We start from the raw sequence: 12,061 nt of genomic DNA, 5'->3' as shown, positions 1-12,061 counted from the left end.
TATGTCTGCAATGGGGTCAGGGAGCTCATTTGTTTCTTTGTTTAACAAGCTCCTTTGGTGATTCTATTGGACATCTCCCACTGTGGGCACCACTAGGTCAGAAGTTGTCAGTCCTGACTGAACATTAGAATCACCTCGAGAACTTTGAGGGAAAAGAATTCTGATGTCTGAGCCCTACCCCCAGACTAATTAAATCAGAATATCTGAGAGTGGGGCCTGGGCATTCCAGTTTTTAAAATGCTTAGTGGAGTGGATTTTCAAGCTCTAAAAACATACTTTGTTGACATATTATAAACTAGTAATTTTGCAAAAATTTTTTCATAAGTTCTCAGATGTACATGACCCTAATTAATAAACCTCAGGACTCAGATTTCATTTTAGTGTCATAAGCTTTTAATTTGTTATATTTGAGTTTGGGATTCATGAGTGATTATTGAAGCCAACAGACAGCTAGGATGACAGATTTTGGGATGTCTCTAAAGTCTTTCCAGCCCAGCTTATCCTATTAAGAGTCTATATTCAAAACTCAACATTCAGACAACCAGAACAGAAGGGCAGATGAGTAATAATTGAGGAATCTCAGCTATCTCAGGATCTCAAACACCAACCTTTGTAGGAGTAGCAGAGCTCAATGTCAAGATATCCTTGTTTGGTATGAGGATTATAGGAATTGCAGGCTTATTCTTTAAATGTAGGGGGAATGGATTCATGATCAAGAGCTGCCATTAATTTCCATAGCATCTTGGATGACAAATAAGAAAAATGTCAAGAGAGGAATGCAAAGCTTTTGACAGTGGCCTCATTCAGTGGAAAACATATCTCCTGTATTAGGATGGGGATTCTCCAAGGGAGGCTTAAGTGAGGAGACCTCTTCTTCAAATTAAACCAATGTGGAAAGGAGTTCTGTTTATTTGAGGCTATAGATTTGTATTGCTCTTTGGTTTCCTGTGTTTTGGTACATTTCTGAGGTGGAAGAATTCCAGATTTCAACTTTCCTGATCCAAGCATTGAGGGCCATAATCAGGTCTAAAGAATGGGATGACAGTACCTTAAAAAGCTGTGAAAATGTTTCCGGATGTTGAGAGAACACAAAGGCTTCCAATAAACTTCAGTAGAAAACTTCCAGGAATCTGTCCCAGACCTGATCCCTCGGCTTCAACCATCTATATTCCTTGGGTTCCAGCCCTTCTCATCTTTGACTCTTGAACTACTTGAAAAAGGTGTTTGGTTGGAGGGTGTTGCTTTTCACAGAAATTCAGTGGTCTTATAGAGAACAGACATGCATGTATCTATCATTGTACCAACAGTTAACCAAACATGAGTCACTTTTCCCTCTCTCCCTTCATAGTAAATGCATGACTGACTTAGTTTAGGAACACTCTCCTCTGGCCAATGAACAATAGCTGTAGTGCTTCCTGTATTTGCTTTCTTTGTTGAATTTATTGCTTTATACACAAAACCCTGAACACTAGGTACTGTTGAACTTTTGTGCCATCAAAGAGAGGTCTATTGACTCTTCACCAAGGCATAACATTTCATAAATAGGGTGTTTAACAAGCTCTTCCTAAATGTTTGTCTTCTGTGGCCATAAAGACAGTAGCTGTAAATGTATATAAAGTATACTATATGTTTTATACATATCGTCATCCAATTATATAACTCTGCTACCAATTTGAAGATAAGGGGCCTGAGACTAAGTGTGTATGTGAGTTGCCTGCCGAGTAACAAACAAGCCCAAAACTTAGTGGTTTTAAACAATGACAAGATTTATTTTGCTCAAAAACCTGCATTGGCCCAGAGCTTGGTTATAATGGCTAATTTTACTTCACTAGATGTCATTTGGGGCAATTCAAAAGCTGGGGGCTGGAATAATCTGAAATCTCATTCATTCTCTTGTCTGGTTGTTGAGGCAATCTGTCATCTGAAAACTTAGCTGAGACTATTAGCTGGAACACTACAGAGAACCTCTTCATGTGCTCTGGGCTTCCTCACAACATGGTGACTAGGTTCCAGGGGCAAGCATCCCAAAACAGACAGACAGAGAGAGACAGGCAGAAGCTGTATCACCCTCTATTACCTAATCTCAGAAGTCACACATTGTGTCACTTCTGCCATATTCCATTCATCCAGACAACCACAAAAGCCTGCTCTATTTTAAGAAGAAGGGAAATGTGAACTCCACCTCTAGCTGGGGCTGTGGAAAGGTTATGAAGGACATACGGGATTGGAAATAGTACTGCAGACATTTTTTCTGCTGGTTGGTGTCAGGGGAGGAATTTGAACCCAGGTCTGCATGAGTCTATACAATGCCCTTAACACTGTACCACAGTATTCTGTGAAGTTGAGGACTGAAATCTGCCTCTACTGCAATGGAATTTAGCTGTTAAATATTACACCTGGGCTAGTGAGCAGAAACAGCCAAACTTGGAGGCAGAGAGTGTGGACTTTGGGCTCTCCCAAGGCACGGTGCAGGTTTATAATATTAACATATGAGAGCCATTCTGCCTTCCCAAGATTGGTGGGATCACTTGGAAGACATACTAAGGCCATCAAACTTACATTTCTTGAGTACTTACAGGTTTCTGACAGTAGACAAATAAAACAAATCACTGAGTCACATTCATGCTAATGGAGCATAGCAACTAGATTACTGGAAGGTCAGATCATTTACTTTTGAAAAATAGTAATAACAAGGCATATTGTCTGACTTCTAAGAAAACCTCAAGTATCTAGTAACTGGCAAGATATTTAATTGAAATGAGGCAAATCTTAGAATAACATATGACACTGCAGTGTGATAGGCTAGGAGGTGGAACCAACAAGGTAGACTTGAGCCAAGCAAGCCCTACAGCCTTTCAACATTTTCCCTTGTTTTCTTTCCTTCTCTGACTCTTTTTTTTTTTTTTTTAAGCTTAGGGTAAGTAGCATGTTTATAGGCCTAGAAGCCAGAGTTATTGCTGACTTGGGAAGGACAATCATGTTCTCAAGAGAAGAAAAGTTCTCCAAAGAGCACCAAGCATGGAGGGGAAGAGTGGTGAGCTGAGAGGGCAAATGCCAGAAAGAGGAGGATGTCAGCAAGAAGAATAAGGGGTCCACAGGCAGGGCCAGTGCATAATGTGCAGTGCCTACTGCCAAATGAAAATGAGGGACCTTAGCTCCAAAATTATTAAGAATTTCAGGATAGCAACAGCAGAGCATTAAACCAAGTGTGGGGCCCCATGCAACTGCACAGACTGCCTGCCTGTGAAGCTGGCTCCTGCCACCTAAGAGGCACCAAGTGGCAAGGGAGGCTGCAGATGGCTGTGCTTTAAGAAGAAAGGATAATCAAAAGTTTTAGCTATAAGACAAATGTCGGGTAGGATGAAGACACAAAGGAAAAAAAAGGAATTGATTAACCCAGAAAGAGATTGAAAGACAATTTCAGAAGTTGTTAAACAGAAGCAGGGCTGGCAAGAGGTTTAAAAGAAACCCATTTATTTATTCAAATAGTGGGACATGAAAGAATAAGAAAGAAGCCATGTGGGAGTAGAAAGAAGGGGCTGGGAGAAGGGGCAGTGGTGTTCATTTGGAAAGGGCAGTTCTTTCTCAGAGAGTGTGTGAAGCACGGGAGGGTGAACATACACTCAGTGGCAGATGGACGTAAAGCTCAAGGCAGGCTGAAGGACAGACAGCCCAACGGGCCACGAACACAGTGGCATTGTGCAACATACAAAGTTGTAGGCGGTCTTGGGCCCAAAGCCACCATCAGACCAGGCTAGTTATGCATCAAAGGCACCACTGGATCCTGCTCACTTAGAGGTGTAAACCAAGGAGCCCGCTAAGTCTGGAGCCTACAAGTTCTTTTGGGAGGGGACATGTACACAACTATATTCAATTGTTTACAAAACCATCTGGTGAGCTAAGGTGCAGATGACAGATACTGAATTAATAGGTTACCTGAATCAAGTAAAATATTTAAATATGCCAGGTGTAATGGTTAACTTTATATATAAACTTGGCTGGGCCATAGTGCCCAGATATTGACCAGACATTACTCTGGATGCTTCTGTGAAGGTGCTTTTTTTTTGTGGGGGGGGGTGACATTAACATTTAAATTGGTGAACTTTGAGTAAAGCAGATTGCCCTTTATAGTGTGGGTGGGCCTCATAGAAAAAAAGACTGACTCCCACCTCTGAAGAAGAGGGAATTCTGCCAGCAGGCTGCCTTTGGACTCGAACTGCGGCTCTTCCCCGGGGCTTCAGCCTGCTGGCCTACCCTGCAGATTCTGAACACACCAAGCCTCCACAACTGTGTGAGCCAGTTCCTTAAAACAAATCTCTCTCTCTTCACACCCCAACTGATATGTATTATATATATGTGTATACATATGTACAGACACATATATATATTGTTATTATAATGTATTCCATAAAAATAAGATGTGTATATGTTTTTGCATATATAGTAGATATAACAGGATGTGTGTGTGTGTGTGTATGTACATATGTGTGTATATATAGATAAATACACACACACACATACATATTGTGCTGGTTCTGTCTCTGGAGAACTCTGACCAATATACCTACAATTCTTCATATCAACATTGTACAGGTAGTAGTCTACATAGAGCTGATTCAGCCCATACATTAAACTTTAGATAAATGTTGAAGATCTCTGTAGCCTCAAATGTATACCTGTTACCTGTTTCTTGAATGAAAAATGCCTGGGTGACCCCAGTGAATTAGGCCTTTTGTGGCTTCTGAGAAAGGGAACGTTGATTTCTTCAAGGGTAAACCTCTCTATCCTCATGTGGACCACGTACCACCAGGTCCCATCCCTGCTAATTGAAGTCTTGCCAACCAAATTATCGGAAGGATAGACTGTTTGGTATTAAAAAAAAGTAGTCACAACTAGAAATGTTGTCTGACTTACACTAACTAATTAAAAAATGGGCAGCTGGAAATATTATTACAAAGAAAGCTTCTTTGTCTAAACAGTTTAGATGAGTTATTATGTTTAAAGAAAGTCCTCTTCATGTGGCCTTTGCCACTTTGCCACTCTTTTCTAGAGGACAACAGCCAGTGTGGTCTGCTCAGAGCTGAGAGTCAGGAGTTAGAGAGACCTGATTCTGCTATGGGAACTGGCTGTGCTACCATGGGCAATTCACTTAACCTTTCTGGGTCTATTTCTCTACCAGTAAAAAGAAAGAGCTGGCGTATAGCATTCCTGAGGTCAGTTACAGACCTATTGTTGTATAATTTTTATCTGTACACTTAAAAAAATTATTTAATCACTTGAGTCCTCAGGGACAAGTTTCATGGGCAACAGCAACAAAAAGTGGAAATGTGACGTAAATGGTGACTTAATTATCTTTTTTGAGAAAACTGAGGTTTCTTTCCTAATACTTCATCCAGGACTTAACCTTGCCAGGTTTCTAAAGAAGTCAAAGGTCATAAAAATCTTACATTTTGAAATAACAGATATTTAAGCATCTGATGTAGTCTGGGTCCAATCAGGAGTGAGAAACTACATGGTAGGTTAAACAGGAGAAATTCAACTTGAAGTATTAACTAAGATAAAAGAGTAACCATGACATATAAGGAAACTCTCTATGGTACCCTAGGGCTGAGGGAGAGGAACCGGGGAAGGACAAACTTAGACGCGGTTCGGAACCTGGCACAGAAGCTCACTGGTTTGGTCAGGCCAGAGCTGGTCTGGAGTTGCTGAGCAAGCAATAGGCCACTCCCCAGAGTTCAGGCAGGGAGCAGGCAATCAGCATCAGTACAGCGTGCAGCAGGAACCAGGTGTCAGTGGAGAAGAAGGCCTTCAGGACACGTGGGGCTTGCAAAGGGAGTGACCGAGCTGTGTGGACACCCTGGCCATAGGCCGGCTGGACATAGGCTTAATGGGGGCTTTGGTTTCTGTGTCAAGAGTGCTGCAAATGTTATTGCCAGGCTGAGGCTGTGAGGTGCCAGGGGGGTTGCATGCTGAGCCTATAGCTGGAGTGGCTCCACTGCATGCCCTCACAGCTACACTGCCCACCCCCAGCCCACACCACAGCCAGCAAGAAAGCCTCTTCCTCCTGCAGTGCCCCTCTAGTTCTCCCTGGTGAGAAAGCCTAACTTTGTGCTCACTTTAAAGGAGAAACGTTTAAAGAAATTCCCCCTATTCTCATAGAGCATGTATTCAAGGGTGCATTGGAGCTGAAAGGCAATAAATTGATAACTGACACATCTATCAAGCTTCATTGTCATCTGGTCACTTTCTATAATTCCTTCTTGGATCCTCTCTGAATGATTCCTCTCATTTCTGGACTTGGGTACCCTCGAGTGACTTTTGGCCAATTATCAGCTTCCTCTTCGTTATCTGGAGACCAAGTATTACATATCTGGTGTGTTCATGGAATGTCTTAAAACAATGGTTCTCCAATGTTGTTCATGGACTTCTGGGGTCCCTAAGAGGTTTTCAGGGGTTTTAAGAGGTCACAACTAGTTTTAGAGTTATATCAAGATGGTATGCTTCCCTCTCTGGGATTGGTATTTCGTGGGTAAGTTTACTGCTATTTCAGCACAAATCCAAGCAGTGGTATAAGTGGTACTAGCCAGTCATGCATGTGCAGGAAAAAAAAAATAGCCTCAATTATGAATGTCCTTGATGAAGCATTAAAAATGATATAATGTGATTAAATCTCAACCTTTGCATACATGTCTTCTAAACATTCTGGTTGATGAAATGGGAAATGCACATAAGCTCTTTGGCTGCATTCCAAAGTCTGATGGTTGTGGAAGGAAAAGCACTTGTATGATTGAGTTGCCAGCTGAACCAGCTGCCTCCCTCACAAAGCAGTTTTTACTTGAAAGAGCAACTGGCTGACACACCGTGCTTACTCAGACTTAATATTTGTCAGTATTTGCTTCAGCCTGGGAGGCAGAAGTTGCAGTGAGCTGAGATCGCGCCACTGCATTCCAGCCTGGATGACAGAGCAAGACTCTGTTTCAACAACAACAACAACAACAAAAGCCCCATATACCCCAACTAAATACCAAGAGATTAAATGTGGAAGCCAACTTCTATTAAGCCAGATGTTAAAGATTTTGTAAAAATGTAAAACATTGCCACTTTTACTAAATTTCTTTTGTTTTTAGAAAATATAGTTATTTTATGTTAAGATGTTGTGTATGTTAGTAGACACACTTATTATAGCATTTTTCTAAATATTTAAATGTTTTTCAACTTTAACTTACAACACGGTAAATATCAATAACTATCATCCACATAAACAAAACCTTTCTGGGACCCTCAACAATCTTTAAAAGCATAAAAGAGTTCTAAGACTAAAAAGTTTGAGAACCATGGTCTTAAATAAATCTCCATTTTCCACTTGAATTTACAAAATTGCAGGAAGTTATAGGTGCAGTGGTTGAGGCCAAGAGGAGGTAACTTACCTAAGGTCATTCACATAGTGAAGTAGAGGCAGAGATGGATCTAGAATCACAGTCTCCGGCTAGTGTGCTACATAACTCAGGCTAGCCATGTATGTATGTATGTATGTATTTAGTATGTATGCATGTATTTTAGGATGCTTTTCAGAATGCCAGTGACAGAATTTTGAGATCAAGCCACAAAAAGAGAGGGACATCACCCTCCCCTCAGCGTGCATCCATTTAAATAGGCACTGAATATGAAGCAAGTTTCAGGTGCCTGTGCTTGTTGCTGCTGAAGACAAAGTAAATAAAACTTCAACTATGTTTTGAGGGAGCCAAGCCCATCATATATAGAGAGAGATCACATGAAAGGCAATATATAATAGCATATAATATGAAGTATCCAGCATATAACATATGAAGTACAATCATATAGCCTATATAATTACATTATGCTACTACTACTGGTATCACCATACGGAATATTATACATGGCATGATATTTCATAGTAAGTTGTTATATGCACTGTATCTAGGGAACAGGAAGTACTTTAGGATTATAGCTGGCAATTGTGTTCAAAGTAGAGTCATGAGCTTGGGAAGCTTGCCATTAGCTGTTTATATATATATATATCATCATCTTTTTGACACTTCCCTGATTGCATTAGTTTCCAAGAAATTGCTATACATAGTATAGCTGATAGCAGCAAAAATGGATTCTCTCACAGTTCTGGAGGCCAGAAGTTCAAAATCAAGGTGTTGGCAGGGCCAGGCTCTCCTTGTCTCTTCTAGCTTTTGGTGTATGCCACCAATCCTTGGCGTTCGTTGGCTTGTAGATACATCACTCCAATCATTGCCTTCATCTTCACATGACTTTGTCCTCTGAATGTCTGTGCCCAAATTTCCCTCTTCTTGTAAGGACATCAGTCATGTTTAGAGCCCATTCTAGTACAATATGACCTCGTCTTAAAGTTGATTCCGCCTGCAAGGACTCTGTTTCCCCAATAAGGTCCCATACACACATTCCAAGGGGACATGAATTTGGGGGAACATGATTCAACCTAGGATGCTGCTTTTGTGCCGGTCCCTGGCCCCAAGTGCTCAAAATCTCTCTGGAACAAAGTACACCTGGGTTTTCCCTCACACTTTTCAGGGTGTGGGGCCCAACTGAGCCCCACCTGATTCTTCTCTGTTGATGTTTCAGATGGTCGTCACAGATCATCACATTTAACCCATGCGTTTAACAATTTCTTAGGGCCACAAGGCTGTTGGGGTTTGAAGAGGAATAGAGGAAGCTGAAAGAGGGATACCCAGACAGTGAAAGTAAATAGTAGCACCCTCGCATATTTCTATTGGTCTTTGACAATTTTGTTTACTAAACCTAGAATTATAGTTTAATACAAGATTAATAAGACATAATGAAAATGTAGGGAGCCTATGCTCCTGGCATAGCTGATTGCACATGGACCAGAGGATGTCCATACAATTCAACACCAGCCCTCCCAGCACCTGGGGAGGACCTGTTACCTGGCTGGACCCTCAGGCTGGCTCCAGGCATGCAGCTCAGAGCACTGGATCTCTAGCCAGACGACCTGGGTTCATCCTGGTTTCACCACGATGATAACCTTAGGCCAGTTGTTTCATCTCTCTGTGCCTCCATTTCCACATTTGTAAGAGCTGAAAATATCCCACTTCACAGGCTTCTCATGAGAAATAAACAAGTTAATAACATATGTTAATCCTTTAGAACAATGCCTGGCAATATAGATATGTTATTATTAACATTATTATTATATGAATTTTTTATGTAGTTGAGAGATCCACTATTTTGCTAGTCCCTCCTTCAATTCCCTTATCCTCCCACCACCACCATCAGAGGAAAACAGATAACAGTATATGGATCTGGCTTCTGTTTTTGTTTTTGCTTTTTTTTTCAGTTCTCCTCTTGTTACTTCCACCATAACTGGGCCTGGGGGAATTCTCCCTGTGTCGGGATGTCTTAAAGGACCGAGAACCTGGTACCTGTCAAGTGCTTCTTGAGAAGTTCCTAGGGAACGTACATCATAAACTCAAGTTAGCACCAAGCTATTATTAAATTGATAGCCACCTGTCTGAGCATGTTTTATTGGTAACTTTAGCTCCGTGGGCCGGTGTAGTGCCCACACTGTACCCTCCTACCTTTCTCATTTTATATAACGGAGTCCGTGCTTTCTCAAGACTCAGGGGTGGGTCTGTTTGCAGCACTGAGGAAAAGTGAGAACTGAATAGGGAGTGGGGCTTTTGGTGTAGTTAAGAGGGAGGTAAAATAACTGTAATTTCATAGCAATTACGTACAACCAACACTGTCAAAGGTTCCAGTTTTCCATTATAAACCTGAGCCCCTGCTGGGAGCAATTTGCAAGGTAGAAAAAAGCACACAATGAGGTTCTAATGTATGAAAGAAGGCATCCCTGCTTCCCCATCTGAATACCACAGCAAAACAAATCTCAAGGGGGAAAACAGTGTGTTCAGCTTTGGGAACGCATTTGTTTTCTGCCTTTCTTTTGAAAAAAAAAAAAAAAAAACTCAGTAAGCCCCCATTCCTGGATGTTGGTTGGATTGTTTACAGCTTTGTATGAGTCTTCAGTACCCAGGCCCACACAGGCCCTCCCTGTCAGTGGAATGCCCTGCCAGGCCACCTGCGGGGGCCATGGTTTCCAGGGCAGCCAACATCAGAGTCTGGAGCAAACGGGTTATTTCTTCCTCTAAGTATTATGTTGGGGGCCAATAAACCACCTGATGGAAATGAATTCTACAGAGACCAATTCCCCAACCTTTTTTGTTTGTTCATAGGTTTGCTTGAAATTAATTCTTTATGAAATTCAGGGATCTGCAGTCCACTCAGAAGTGCAGTAAAGATGGACTTGTTTTTCAGACCTAAAAGAGCCTACTATTTTGAGGAAGGGAAATGAAATGGCAGAAGCACAGAACACCCAATAATATATATAGTTTTGTTATTTTTACATATGTTCCTGTCTTACCCCCGAGCCCACCCTACAGAAGGCCATAAGCTCCTTGGAGGAATTCAGTTTTGAATCCGCTGGGTAATTTTCTCCAGTGCCTTGCACATAACCGATGGTCAATATGTATTTGTTGAGTAAAAGTGTAATTTAACAAATGAATGGATTATTGACAGTGAAGGCCAAGTACTAGCCAGAACTAAGTGGTGTATTGATTAAAGCCTTGAGCTTCCTGATTAGCCTCCATATAGGGAGATGCGATCAAAGTCGAGATATTTATATTCATGACATCCACGTGGACCAAGGACCAAGGGGTGGGGGAGGGTAAACTACAGAGGAACATATTTTGGCTAGGTAGCCAAAGGAAACCATTTCTAATTGTTAGAGCAATCCTCAGAATGAACTGCTTTGAGAGATATTAATACAAATGACTGGTCAGTGGAGATATTCAAGCAGAAACTAGATGATTACTTGGGGGTGTAGATGTTGGCATTCCAATATCATTTGTGTCAGGCTAAGTGATGTTGCAGGTCTAATTTTACCCCAAGGGTTCTATGATTTCATAAAGTTATGATTCTGCATAATCATCAAGTTCAATTCAAGTATTTATTGAGCCCTTACATGCTGCCAGGCATTGCCCTGCATGGACATTAAGAAGACAAAAATGAATAATATCAGGCTACTGCCCTTTGAAGTTGCTGGGACATGGTTTTAGTAAGGTCTCCTCAGACCTGCATTTGGGTGTTACAATCTTATTTTCCCCTTGCTAATTGCACCTGCCCACTCAGGACACTGGTTCTCTTCTTTCCAGGCTGGAATCGATGGGGAAAGCATCGGCAACTGTCCTTTCTCTCAGCGCCTCTTCATGATCCTCTGGCTGAAAGGAGTCGTGTTCAATGTCACCACTGTGGATCTGAAAAGGTAAAGTATGTTGCATAAATGAGGAGTATGTTTAGCTGCATGAACAGAGAAACTTCCATGAAGGAGGGCAAAAGCCTTCCATGGCTCCCAGCAGGCCCCTGCTCACACTTCATTGTCCAGAACTGTGTCTCAGGGTCCAGTCTTAGCTACAAGAGAGTCTGCAAAGGCAAGTATTTCACTTGGTGCCCAGCACTTCACTGACCCGATTAGCAAGTTTCGATTAGCAAAGAAGAAGCAAGGAATGGACATTGGCATTGCAACTAAGTGTCTGGTGCACAGATGGGCACAGACATCTAAAAACATAGGATTAGTCATTTCAGTAGTACTAAGGCCGTCATCCGTGGGACCCTAGCAGGACTTCAGGTGTGAGAGTCTGAGTCTTCAGAGAGTTGTGATCTAGACCCTTTCCCATGCTATGTTCCCAGCTTTAGAAGTCCTCAGTGTGACAGCTCTAGATTATAGGCTTGGATGAAAAGTAACTACTCTTCTGTTTTTAGAGTGCAGTTTAATGACTTACAAACACCAGGAGCCACACTCTTTTCACTCCTACAGAATGTATTCTGTTTCCTGTCTTCCACCTGTTGTTTAAATGTGGAACAGCTCAAGGCTCACCCTGTAAGTGTTCATCTTCTGCCTCTACCTTCATCCCTGGTGAGCTTGGCATATTCTCCTTGTTATCTCTATGTGAATTGTTCTACACCCAGAGCCCTGCTATCATCCAGATATTTTCACTTG

General features: G+C 41.7%; 1 protein-coding gene across 9 annotated transcripts in view; it reads left to right on the top strand.

Annotated features, from left to right (window-relative positions):
• The window catches only part of CLIC5 (chloride intracellular channel 5), a 229,525-nt gene that overhangs the window by 163,359 nt on the left and 54,105 nt on the right, over positions 1–12,061 (top strand). For all 9 annotated transcript variants that reach the window (XM_063632917.1, XM_055264845.2, XM_063632919.1 and 6 more), the window contains one exon: positions 11,217–11,326. In XM_063632917.1, the coding sequence (XP_063488987.1) occupies positions 11,217–11,326 (110 nt within the window). The remainder of the gene's footprint in view (positions 1–11,216; positions 11,327–12,061) is intronic.

Source organism: Symphalangus syndactylus, chromosome 23 (genome assembly GCF_028878055.3).
Source record: "Symphalangus syndactylus isolate Jambi chromosome 23, NHGRI_mSymSyn1-v2.1_pri, whole genome shotgun sequence".
Lineage (NCBI taxonomy): Eukaryota > Metazoa > Chordata > Mammalia > Primates > Hylobatidae > Symphalangus > Symphalangus syndactylus.
This window is presented reverse-complemented; position numbering and strand designations above follow the sequence as displayed.